This window comes from Hyla sarda, chromosome 3, assembly GCF_029499605.1.
Source record: "Hyla sarda isolate aHylSar1 chromosome 3, aHylSar1.hap1, whole genome shotgun sequence".
Lineage (NCBI taxonomy): Eukaryota > Metazoa > Chordata > Amphibia > Anura > Hylidae > Hyla > Hyla sarda.
Window position 1 is genome coordinate 90,690,292 of NC_079191.1, and position 13,324 is coordinate 90,703,615.

The 13,324-nt window shown below is 45.8% G+C and overlaps 1 protein-coding gene across 4 annotated transcripts in view; it reads left to right on the top strand.

Annotated features, from left to right (window-relative positions):
• Window positions 1-13,324, top strand: part of LOC130361504 (glypican-5-like) — a 352,385-nt gene that overhangs the window by 89,276 nt on the left and 249,785 nt on the right. For all 4 annotated transcript variants that reach the window (XM_056564558.1, XM_056564557.1, XM_056564555.1 and 1 more), the window contains exon 3: window positions 7,295-7,989. In XM_056564558.1, the coding sequence (XP_056420533.1) occupies window positions 7,295-7,989 (695 nt within the window). The remainder of the gene's footprint in view (window positions 1-7,294; window positions 7,990-13,324) is intronic.

Genomic DNA, 13,324 nt, shown 5'->3' on the forward strand with positions numbered 1-13,324 from the left:
CCATATGATGGAAAGATCACGAGAAATTTCATCCACAGCGGGCAGACCAGAGGGCAAGGGGGTAGGGAGGGGGGGAAGAGGGTGACGGCCGTACACCACGAAAAATGGGGATTTGGAGGAAGATTCAGAGACTCTGAAATTATACGAGAATTCGGCCCAAGGTAGAAGATCTGCCCAGTCATCCTGGCGGGAGGAAACAAAATGTCGTAAATAATCACCCAAGACCTGGTTAATTCTTTCTACTTGTCCATTGGATTGAGGATGATATGCAGAAGAAAAATTTAATTTAATCTTGAGTTGTTTACAGAGAGCCCTCCAGAATTTAGACACGAATTGGACGCCTCTATCCGAGACGATCTGCGTAGGCAACCCGTGAAGACGAAAAATGTGTACAAAAAATTGTTTAGCCAACTGAGGCGCTGAAGGAAGACCAGGAAGAGGGATGAAATGTGCCATTTTGGAGAATCGATCAACGACCACCCAAATAACAGTGTTGCCACGGGAAGGGGGTAAGTCAGTAATAAAATCCATACCAATCAGAGACCAAGGCTGTTCGGGGACAGGCAGAGGATGAAGAAAACCAGCGGGCTTCTGGCGAGGAGTCTTATCCCGGGCACAGATAGTGCAGGCTCGCACAAAGTCCACCACATCCGTCTCTAGAGTCGGCCACCAATAGAAGCGAGAGATGAGTTGCACAGATTTCTTGATGCCCGCATGACCTGCGAGATGGGAGGAGTGACCCCATTTGAGGATTCCGAGGCGTTGGCGTGGAGAAACAAAGGTCTTTCCTGGAGGAGTTTGCCTGATGGAGGCTGGAGAAGTGGAAATCAGGCAGTCAGGAGGAATGATGTGTTGCGGAGAGAGTTCAACTTCAGAAGCATCTGAGGAACGAGAGAGAGCATCGGCCCTAATGTTCTTATCGGCAGGCCGAAAGTGAATTTCAAAATTAAATCGGGCAAAGAACAGAGACCACCTGGCCTGGCGAGGATTCAGCCGTTGGGCAGACTGGAGGTAGGAGAGGTTCTTGTGATCGGTGTAAATAATAACTGGAAATCTTGAACCCTCCAGCAGATGCCTCCATTCCTCAAGTGCTAATTTAATGGCTAGAAGCTCTCGATCCCCGATGGAGTAGTTCCTCTCCGCCGGAGAGAAGGTCCTAGAAAAAAAACCACAAGTAACAGCATGCCCGGAAGAATTTTTTTGTAGAAGGACAGCTCCAGCTCCCACTGAGGAGGCATCAACCTCCAATAGGAAGGGTTTAGATGGGTCAGGTCTGGAGAGCACGGGAGCCGAAGAAAAGGCAGACTTGAGCCGTTTAAAGGCGTCTTCCGCTTGAGGAGGCCAAGACTTGGGATCGGCATTTTTTTTGGTTAAAGCCACGATAGGAGCCACAACGGTAGAAAAATGTGGAATAAATTGCCTGTAATAATTGGCGAACCCCAAAAAACGTTGGATAGCACGGAGTCCGGAGGGGCGTGGCCAATCTAAGACGGCAGAGAGTTTGTCTGGATCCATTTGTAGTCCCTGGCCAGAGACCAAGTATCCTAGGAAAGGAAGAGATTGGCATTCAAACAGACATTTCTCTATTTTGGCATAGAGTTGATTGTCACGAAGTCTCTGAAGAACCATACGGACATGCTGGCGGTGTTCTTCTAGATTGGCAGAAAAAATCAGGATATCGTCCAGATATACAACAACACAGGAGTATAAGAGATCACGAAAAATTTCATTAACAAAGTCTTGGAAGACGGCAGGGGCGTTGCACAGGCCAAAGGGCATGACCAGATACTCAAAGTGTCCATCTCTGGTGTTAAATGCCGTTTTCCATTCATCCCCCTCTCTGATGCGGATGAGATTATAAGCACCTCTTAAGTCCAGTTTGGTAAAGATGTGGGCACCTTGGAGGCGATCAAAGAGTTCAGAGATGAGGGGTAGGGGGTAGCGGTTCTTAACCGTGATTTTATTAAGACCGCGGTAGTCAATGCAAGGACGTAGAGAGCCATCTTTTTTGGACACAAAGAAAAATCCGGCTCCGGCAGGAGAGGAGGATTTACGGATAAAACCCTTTTTTAAATTTTCCTGGACGTATTCAGACATGGCAAGAGTCTCTGGAGCGGAGAGAGGATAAATTCTGCCCCGGGGTGGAGTAGTGCCCGGGAGGAGGTCGATAGGACAATCATAAGGCCTGTGAGGAGGTAGAGTCTCAGCTTGTTTTTTGCAAAAAACATCCGCAAAGTCCATATAGGCCTTAGGGAGACCGGTTACAGGAGGAACCACAGAGTCACGGCAAGGTTTACTGGGAACCGGTTTTAGGCAGTCCTTGGAACAAGAGGGCCCCCAACTCTTGATCTCCCCAGTGGACCAATCCAGGGTTGGGGAATGAAGTTGAAGCCAGGGAAGTCCAAGGAGAATTTCAGAAGTGCAATTGGGGAGGACCAAAAGTTCAATCCTCTCGTGATGAGATCCGATGCACATTAGAAGGGGCTCCGTGCGGAAACGTATGGTACAGTCCAATCTTTCATTGTTTACACAATTGATGTAGAGGGGTCTGGCGAGACTGGTCACCGGGATGTTGAACCTGTTGACGAGAGAGGCCAAAATAAAATTTCCTGCAGATCCGGAGTCCAAGAAGGCCATAGTAGAGAAGGAGAAGGCAGAGGCAGATATCCGCACAGGCACAGTAAGACGTGGAGAAGCAGAGTAGACATCCAGGACTGTCTCACCTTTGTGCGGAGTCAGCGTACGTCTTTCCAGGCGGGGAGGACGGATAGGACAATCCTTCAGGAAGTGTTCGGTACTAGCACAGTACAGGCAGAGATTCTCCATGCGGCGTCGTGTCCTCTCTTGAGGTGTCAGGCGAGACCGGTCGACCTGCATAGCCTCCACGGCGGGAGGCACAGGAACAGATTGCAGGGGACCAGAGGAGAGAGGAGCCGGGGAGAAGAAACGCCTCGTGCGAACAGAGTCCACATCCTGGCGGAGCTCCTGACGCCTTTCGGAAAAACGCATGTCAATGCGAGTGGCTAGGTGAATGAGTTCATGTAGATTAGCAGGGATTTCTCGTGCGGCCAGAACATCTTTAATGTTGCTGGATAGGCCTTTTTTAAAGGTCGCGCAGAGGGCCTCATTATTCCAGGATAATTCTGAAGCAAGAGTACGGAATTGTACGGCATACTCGCCAACGGAAGAATTACCCTGGACCAGGTTCAACAGGGCAGTCTCAGCAGAAGAGGCTCGGGCAGGTTCCTCAAAGACACTTCGAATTTCCGAGAAGAAGGAGTGTACAGAGGCAGTGACGGGGTCATTGCGGTCCCAGAGCGGTGTGGCCCAAGACAGGGCTTTTCCAGACAGAAGGCTGACTACGAAAGCCACCTTAGACCTTTCAGTGGGAAACTGGTCCGACATCATCTCCAAGTGCAGTGAACATTGGGAAAGAAAGCCACGGCAAAACTTAGAGTCCCCATCAAATTTATCCGGCAAGGATAGTCGTAGTCCAGAAGCGGCCACTCGCTGCGGAGGAGGTGCAGGAGCTGGCGGAGGAGATGATTGCTGAAGCTGTGGTAGTAACTGCTGTAGCATAACGGTCAGTTGAGACAGCTGTTGGCCTTGTTGCGCTATCTGTTGTGACTGCTGGGCGACCACCGTGGTGAGGTCAGCGACAACTGGCAGAGGAACTTCAGCGGGATCCATGGCCGGATCTACTGTCACGATGCCGGCTGGCAGGTAGTGGATCCTCTGTGCCAGAGAGGGATTGGCGTGGACCGTGCTAGTGGATCGGTTCTAAGTCACTACTGGTTTTCACCAGAGCCCGCCGCAAAGCGGGATGGTCTTGCTGCGGCGGTAGTGACCAGGTCGTATCCACTAGCAACGGCTCAACCTCTCTGGCTGCTGAAGATAGGCGCGGTACAAGGGAGTAGACAGAAGCAAGGTCGGACGTAGCAGAAGGTCGGGGCAGGCAGCAAGGATCGTAGTCAGGGGCAACAGCAGGAGGTCTGGAACACAGGCTAGGAACACACAAGGAAACGCTTTCACTGGCACGATGGCAACAAGATCCGGCAAGGAAGTGCAGGGGAAGTGATGTGATATAGGGAAGTGCACAGGTGATAACACTAATTGGAACCACTGCGCCAATCAGCGGCGCAGTGGCCCTTTAAATCGCAAAGACCCGGCGCGCGCGCGCCCTAGGGAGCGGGGCCGCGCGCGCCGGGACAGGACTGACGGGGAGCGAGTCAGGTACGGGAGCCGGGGTGCGCATCGCGAGCGGGCGCTACCCGCATCGCGAATCGCATCCCGGCTGGAGGCGGTATCGCAGCGCCCCGGGTCAGTGGATCTGACCGGAGCGCTGCAGTGAGGAGAGTGTAGCGAGCGCTCCGGGGAGGAGCGGGGACCCGGAGCGCTCGGCGTAACACCCATCAGGTATCCAGCCTGCCCAAAATGCAAAGAGCGAGTCTGTGTCCAAGTGAAGAAGTGGTTTTTTTAAGTGCAGGATATAGGGCCGATATAGTGGTTTTGTGAGGGGAAGACCCAATTAAAGTGTCTACTACATGTGTGGGGGCTTCAGCAGAAAGATTTTGCAGTCTGTCCCTACAAAAGGAGTAGATCTGATTCAAATAATAGAGATGCCGTGGGGGGAGTTGAAACTTGTGCAGTAATGTGGTCGCATCTGCGCTCACTGTCCATAAGGTTGCCCGCAGTCAATAAGCCTTTCGTTGCCCAAATTGTGGTTACATTGGTCGGTATGCCTGGAGGGAACACTGGCTGTCCAGCAAGAGGGAAATATTTAGACATGGAAAAAGGGAGATGGAACAATTTACGAACCTCCTTCCACGTTACAACCGTGTCTCGCAATAGAACTGATTGCTTCACTTTGGGAGGCAGCTGTGAATACGGCGTGTTAAGCAAGGCAGACAGATGCCACGGTGAGGCCCATTCTTTTTCTAGCTTCGTTATAGCATGGAAGGAGGAGCCGTGGATCCAATCTATTACAAAACAAAACAGACAGGCTAGGTTATACCCTCTAATATTGGGGAAGTTCAGGCCACCTTCCAATTTGCTTAGCATGAGCTTCTTTAGAGCAATCCTAGGTCTTTTTCCTGCCCTGATGAACTTAGTGAAAGCTGAGTTTAATAGGCGTACGTCAGTATGGCGTAAAAGGAGAGGTAATGTCTGCATGGGGTATAGGAGAGGGGAAAAGCTGACCATTTTGAGTAGATGGCACCTACCCATTAAAGATAGGGGTAAACCCATCCACCTTTTTAGCTCCGACTGTATCTTTTGAAAAATGGGAGGGGAGTTTAACTTATAAATGGAGTCAGTGGTTCTACCTATTTTGATACCTAAATAAATAATTGAGGAAGAGGTGATTTTGATCCCTGTGTTAGCTATGGCGGGTACCCAGCGAGGAGGGGAGGTGCCCAACGGGAGGATCTCCGACTTCGTGACATTCGTCTTATATCCCGAGAAGCTACCAAAGAATGCCAAGAAGTCCGGAACCCCCTGCAGGGAGCGATCGGGTGAATTCATGAACAGTAGGATATCATCTGCGAACATAGTGAGTTTGACCATGTCCTGCCCCACCTTGATGCCCTCATAAAGGTGTGATGTCAGTAGGTGATGCGCTAAGAGTTCTATAGCAAGGTCAAAAAGTAGGGGGGATAGTGGACAGCCTTGTCTCGTGCCCTTGCAGAGAAAGAAAGGGGCAGAGAGAATTCCAGGGGTGCTTATTCTTGCTTTAGGTTCTCTGTACAAGCCAGAGAGAAAATCCCTAAACGCCCCTGTAATGCCAAACCTATCCAGCACCAGCCCCAGCCAGTCCCACCGTACATTATCAAACGCCTTTTCTGCGTCCATGTTGTCAAGGCCGGATGGTCACCTGGCAGGGGCTGGTGCTGCAACCTATCTAAGACTGTTAGCACCGTGCGTATGTTCATTGTGGCCGATCGGTTCCTAATGAAACCACCTTGGTGGCCACCCACCAGGGATGGCATGACCCGTGACAGCCTGTCAGCTAGTATTTTGACTAACAACTTAATATCTTGATTGATTAACGAGATTGGTCTATAGGAGCCGGGGTCATTAGCATCATTTCCCAGTTTGGGAAGGACTTTTGTGTGGGCCATAGATGCCTCCGGAGAGATCGTACTAGTGGACATAAACATGGAGAACAAATCACGAAGCACCGGGGAGATTTGATGGATAAGCGCATTATAGTATTCGGCTGGGTAGCCATCAGGTCCCGAGGCTTTCCCATTGTGAAGGGTACTGTTTTTATTTTTTTAGTTTTTTTTTGTTGTACTCCAAAGTGCAGGTTGCTATTGGCTATGGTTGGTCCATTTTACATGTGACAGTAGCCTAATTTTCATTGATTTAAAAGTCCTACTGGATTGCCATTTATAATATATGTGTGTTTGATATCAGATTGGAGGTGAAGACAGCTTGACATATTCCAGGAACCAGGTATCGCACCTCATTTGGTCCTTGTGTTTTATATCCAGCTCACCGCTCTATTGCCTCTTCTCCTATTTGCTTAGATTCCACTATGACCATTCTGTATATAGATCAACATAAACTGTTCAGTCCAGCATAAGATGGATCAAAACTAAACTATAAGCATTATAGACACTTATAACATCTAAAAAGTCCTTGACAGACACACTTTTCAAATTGAAACGTGTTAGTGTCAAGAACTTTATAGGTGCTCTCAGTGTTTATTATTACAGTATGTATAAACAAGAAGATTCCTGCACTCACCACAAATCCGCCGGTCCCTATATAGAAGCCGTCATGGAGGTTCGGGACTTGCAGGGGGGATCAGAGGCTACAACCGGTAGTTTCGTGCAACAGGTGTACTTCTACCGGCCTCCTCGGAGGCCGGAAGAAGTGCACCTTTTGCACGAAACTATCGGTTGTAGCCTCTGGGCCCCTGTGCAAGTCCCGAACCTCCATGTCGGATCCAAATAGTGACCGGCGGATTTGCGATGAGTGCAGGAATCTTCTTGTTTATACATCATATTTTTTCCTCAATGCCTGCCTGTATCCTAGCACCACTGCACCACCTACAGACTGTTTGTAAATTTGGTTTCTGCAGGACTATTGCTTTATGGTAGTAGTTTAACGTAGGCGTTTCTCCCTAAATGGTGCCTCCATATACTTTTCTCCTTACTAGTTTAGTGTTTATTATTATGCTACAAAAATAAAGTTTGGATACACTTAACCTCATACGCTGGATTATTAGCCTGTACCCGTACAGTATCTTTCCTATTGAATAACTCTTGCTTATGGATTTCTCTTTCAGAGACATTCACTTATTTGATTGACATGGCTACAAACAACACACTTTCTTTGTTTGACAGCAAGTACCGCTCAATGTCTCAAGATGTACGTGAGTCTGTGAAGGAGCTGTTCACTGACCTCTCACTTAATATAATGGGAGCTGACTTGCCCTTGGAAGATGCGTTCTCTAGATTTTGGGATGCTCTATTCCCCCTCGTCTACAACCACCTTATAAATCCAGGGGTAGCGTCATTGTCAGAAGAGTACTTGGACTGTCTACGCTTGACAAGACAGGATATTAACCCGTTTGGCAATTATTCAAATGAAATGCTTGTACATTTGTCCAAGTCTTTATGGGCCAGTCGAATGATGAAACAAGCTTTTAGCATGGCTGAACAAGTTATCAACACTACTGAGCATGCAGGTTTGACCCGGGAGTGCACACGTGGATTGGTGAAAATGCAGTATTGTCCTCACTGCCAAGGACTTACTCTTATCCGACCTTGTGTTGGCTACTGTCTCAATGTTATGAGAGGATGTTTGGCCAGCTTAGCAAGTCTAGATGGCCCCTGGAGAGACTTCATTAACTTGCTGGAGCACCTTGCTGATCAAATGACGGGATCACATGATCTGGAACAGTCTCTTTTAGGTATTCGGGATGTGGTTAACCAGTCAATTCATTACGCTGAGTCACAAGGCCCCTACCTTTCCAGGATGGTAAGTCTGGAGCAATCAATGATATATGTGACATTCTTATTAATATTATGTATATTCTGTATTATTTGTGTCAACTTTATCAATAACATATTTCAGGGGCATACAGACAGGACCTCAAAGGAAAAGTAAAAATGTCAAAAAGTATATATGTGCATATCCTAATATCTAGGAATTGTGCACTTGGGCATAATAGGGGAATCTAGATTAGTGTTGGGCACGAATATTCGCATTTCGAATTTTTATCGCGAATATTGCGAATATATTCACTATATATTCGAAATTGCGAATATTCGCTTTTTCCCTCATATGCACATGTGCGAATATTCGCATATGTGAATATTCGCATATTCCTTCTTTTCACTTGTGGGCCAATTAGAATGATGCAAATACACTTGTCAGAAGTTATCAACAACATCCCTAGCAACCAATAGTAAAGTTGCCCACCCCCTCACTGTTTTCTTCCTCAAATACGCGAATATGCAAATATTCGCAAATGCGAATATTCGCATATGTGAATATGCGAATGTAACGAATACGTGAAATTTGCAAATATAGGATGAATATTCATCTATATATTCGCGAAATATCGCAAATTCGAATATGGGCAATGCCGCTCATCACTAATCTAGATAGATAGATATAAAGATACAACATGCAAAAACACTGCAGCACTCTGGTAGATAGGTGAAAAAACTTGTAAAAGTGGTTTATTCCATCAAGGTGCAATAGGCACCTTGATGCAATATGCCTATTGCCCCTTGATGGAATAAACCACTTTTACAATCTACCGGAGTGCTGCAGTGTTTTTGCATTGTGTATTGTTTGAGGCCCTGTGACCTAGGACTCCCACTGAACTGCACCCACCCCTTATTCACGCTAACGGTGAGCTGTTACCTTCTGTGTTTTCTAGATATAAAGATAGACAGATAGATAGATATATAGATAGATAGATAGAATTAAAGGTGTACTCCGGTGGAAAATATATTTATTTATTTTTAAATCAACTGGTGCCAGAAAGATAAACAGATTTGCAAATTACTTCTATTTAGAAATCTTAATCCTTTCAGTACTTTTTTAATTTTGTCTGACCACAGTGCTCTCTGCTGACACCTCTGTCTGTGTCAGGAACTGTCCAGAGCAGGAGCAAATCCTGCTCTGGACAGTTCCTGATACAGGCAGGTGACAGTTGTCAGCAGAGAGCACTGTGGTCATACAGAAAATAAATTAAAAAAAGAAAAGAACTTCCTGAAGAGCATCCAGCAATTAATAAGTACTGGAAGGGTTAAGATTTTTAAATAGAAGTAATTTACAAATCTGTTTAACTTTCTGGCACCAGGTGATTTAAAAAAAAAACAATTTCCATCAGATTACCCCTTTAAGTCCTCAGAGCAGCACACTTTGAAAAAAAGCAAAAATAGCAGAGGGTTCACCAAAGTATACAAATCCTGGTCAGAGTCTCTTCAATCAATATCCAGAGAAAATCGCAGCACACCGGAGTTCAAGTCCAAAAATCTGTGTAGACTATTCCATACACAACAGTGTTAGGCTGGGTTCACACTACGTTTTTCAACTAAGGTTCCCGCATACGTTTTCTATCAAAAACCGTATGGGGGAAAAAACGGATGGAACAGTATGGGAAAAAGTAAACCGTATGGGTTTTTAAACAGTATACTGTTTTTAAAAGTGCATACTGTTCCGTCCGTTTTTGTAGAAAAAAAACCCATACGTTTTTGAAAATTTTGTCCATTTTTAATGGGAGGGGTCTTGGGTGGGGACTTTAGGATTCAAATGCGCATGTGCAAAGTAAAAACGTATACGTCGTATACATGTGCGTTTCCCATTGACGTCCATGTTAAAAAAAAACGTATGCGGTTGCAGTACGGTTTTTAAACCGGAGTCAAAACCGTGGTTGACCACAATTTTGTCTCCGGTTTAAAAACCGTACTGCAACCGCATATGTTTTTTTTTTACATGGACGTCAATGGGAAACAGTATGCACTTTCAAAAACAGTATACTGTTTAAAAACGCATACGGTTTACTTTTTCCCATACTGTTCCATCCGTTTTTTTCCCCATACGGTTTTTGATAGAAAACGTATGCGGGAACCGTAGTTGAAAAACGTAGTGTGAACCCAGCCTTACAGAGCAAGCTACGGTTCAGAGACCTCTCATGCTTGATAAAGGCGACGGGAGATCGCCGAAACGTAGCCTGCTCTGTAACACTCTATGGAATAATCTACACGTTTTTTTTTTTTTGCAGTTAAACTCTGGTGTGCTGCGATTTTCTCTTAATATAGAGAGATAAAGATATGTACAAATTCAACAGAAAATATACTTTGACATACTTCATGGGATGTTTTACTAAAGAGCTTCATAGGACGGCACCTAGAATTCACTGCGGCTCTGTGTTATGGCTCTGCCTAGATCACGGAGCCTTAGGCAGGTCTTTATTATATAAGCTCATTTACATATAATAATAATATATGCCAATGTGTAAACAATTATCAGGTGCTTGGATCCGACCATTATCTACCTATTAAAGTCATTTGCAATTCAAATCACCTTTATTAGCTTGTAAAGAACAAGTGAAAGTTGTGAAATATTTCTGTCTAGAAGGGTTGTCTGCTGTGTCAAAATAATGTAAGTGCTTGGGCTGGCTTAAATAAATACATAAGCCTGATCATGTCCTACTGCCATCCCCGGATTATGCTGATCCCCACTGATCACCTCTTCTTGGTAACTTCTCAAGACACAGGAAATATTAGCTATTCATTGGCTATTCAGAGTCAAGTTGCTGCTGCAGTAAGTGATTGGCTGAGCGCCATTTCCTTTGTGTGAAGACGTTCACCAGGAATCCGTGATCATTGAGGACCAACGCCATCAGGAGAGAGAAAGAGCAGGTGATTTGGCATTATTTGAGAATATGTTGTATAACAGTGGATATGTTCACACAGCAGAATTTCTGAATGGAAAAATTCTGTTGCATCAGAGTACCATTGTTGTCTATGAAGACGGCATATTTCCTAGTGGTCCTGGCACCAGAAGAAAGCCCGCAATTTGTGGATTGTTTTCTGGGCAGTCAATCTTCAAATATTTCCCCGAGTATACATAGCATTAAAAGCGTGCTCCGCCCCTAGAAATCTTATCCCCTATCCAAAGGATGTCAGATCGCAGGGGTCCTGTCGCTGCAACTCCCCGCGATCTCTGCTGCGGCATCCCAGTCATCCGGTGCAAGGAGTGAACTTCACTACGTGCCAGATGACTAACGATGCGGCGCCAGAGGCTCGTGACGTCACGGCCATACCCCTCCCATAGACTTGCATTGAGGGGGCATGGTGTGATGTCACGAGGCGCGTGTCCATGATGTCACGAGCCTCTGGCGCCGCAGCTGAAGATCGCAGGGATCTCAGTGGCGGGACCCCCGTGACCAGACATCTTATTCCCTATCCTTTGGATAGGGGATAAGATGTCTAGGGGCGGAGTACCCCTTTAAAGGGAATGTTTTATCAGAAAATGACTTGTTGCTAAAATCTGGTTTTTATGTTATCCATATTTTTAAAGAATTCTGTCTATATTTTCTAATAATCCTGAAACCTTGCAGTTTCCATTCTGACCACTAGGCCTAAAACTACACTGTGACTTCCTGTTCTGTACAGATAATTTCCCAGTGATAACTTTCTTCACAGAGCTGACAGGAGTAAAGTGAAAGGTGACACCATTAAGATACATATACACATTTTTCTCAAAGAGCAGCATCCCACACCCTCTAAAAAAAAGTCCCAATTCATCTGAATGGGACAAGTCATGTCATAGTTTTTGTTGGACAACCCCTCTAAATTGTTTGAAACTACAGTGACCAATGTAATTTAAAGGGGTAATCCGGCGCTAAGACATCTTATCCCCTATCCAGAGGATAGGGGATAAGATGCCTGATCGTGGGGGTCCCATCGCAGTCCCGCCGCTGACAGCTGTCATGCCCCCTTCCATAGGCTTGCATTGAGGGGGCGGAGCGTGACGTCACACGGGGGCAGGGCCGTGACTTCACAATGCTCCGGCCCCCGGGATCGCCAGTAATGAGACCCGGAGCGAACGTGCTCCGGGGACTGATTGTAACGGGGTGCTGTGTGCAAGATCACGGGGGTCCCCAGCGGCAGGACCCCCTGCGATCAAGCATCTTATCCCCTATTCTTTGGATAGGGGATAAGATGTCTTAGCGCCGGAGTACCCCTTTAAAGCTCAAAGCTGTTAACGCTGTTGTGAGCAACTTTAAAGTGAACCTAACCTAAGAAAAGATCATGTATATTAGACCTAGTGCAGCCATACAGTAAATGCTTTGGACGACTTGAACATTTTGTGCCTTTTCCTCTTCTGTAAGAACAAATCCACAGCACTCAGAAACAGATGCAAGAGAAAAAGTATAATATTCTTGTAATATATCAACATTAAATTGCAGGCAGCAAGTATGCAATACAGTAGACCAGTGGTCTTGAACCTGCGGACCTCCAGATGTTGCAAAACTACAATTCCCAGCATGCCCGGACAGCCGTTGGCTGTCCGGGCATGCTGGGAGTTGTAGTTTTGCCACATCTGGGAGGTCCACACTAGAGAGGAGCGAACATACAGTAAATTCGATTTGTCATGAACTTCTCGGCTCGGCAGTTGATGACTTTTCCTGCATAAGTTAGTTCAGCTTTCAGGTGCTCCGATGGGCTGGAAAAGATGGATACAGTCCTAGGAGACTCTTTCCTAGGAATGTATCCACCTTTTCCAGCCCATCGGAGCGTCTGAAAGCTGAACTAATTTACGCAGGATAAGTCATCAACTGCCGAGCCGAGAAGTTCGTGACGAATCGAATTTACTGTAAGTTCGCTCATCTCTAGTCCACACGTTGAAGATCACTGCACTACACCCTGGCCATCCATATTATTAAAATAAAAATAACAATAACTAATAGTTAATACAGTACAAGTGCAAAAATCATATCAAGGAAATAGAACTCCAAGGGAGAAAAGACATGAAAAGAAAGGAACAATGTCAGACATAACATACACTGGTAAATATTCATTATAAATCTGCTTCACCAAAGGAAACAGATAACATTTTCTTCTTCAATGTTAGTTTTGTCCCTTTGTGTTCAGCAATTATTTTAATCTTAGTGATACGCTTGACAAAGGTCCAGGATGGAATAAAAAAGTCCTGTGGAATTGTACATCGCCTTCTACTTGATGTTGATAAGTAAATAATGTTTTACTTGCACTGAATTCTGAGTGCTTTGGATTTGTTCTGTACACATTGTGATGGGCAGGATAATCCTTCCACCATGTACTAATGTTCT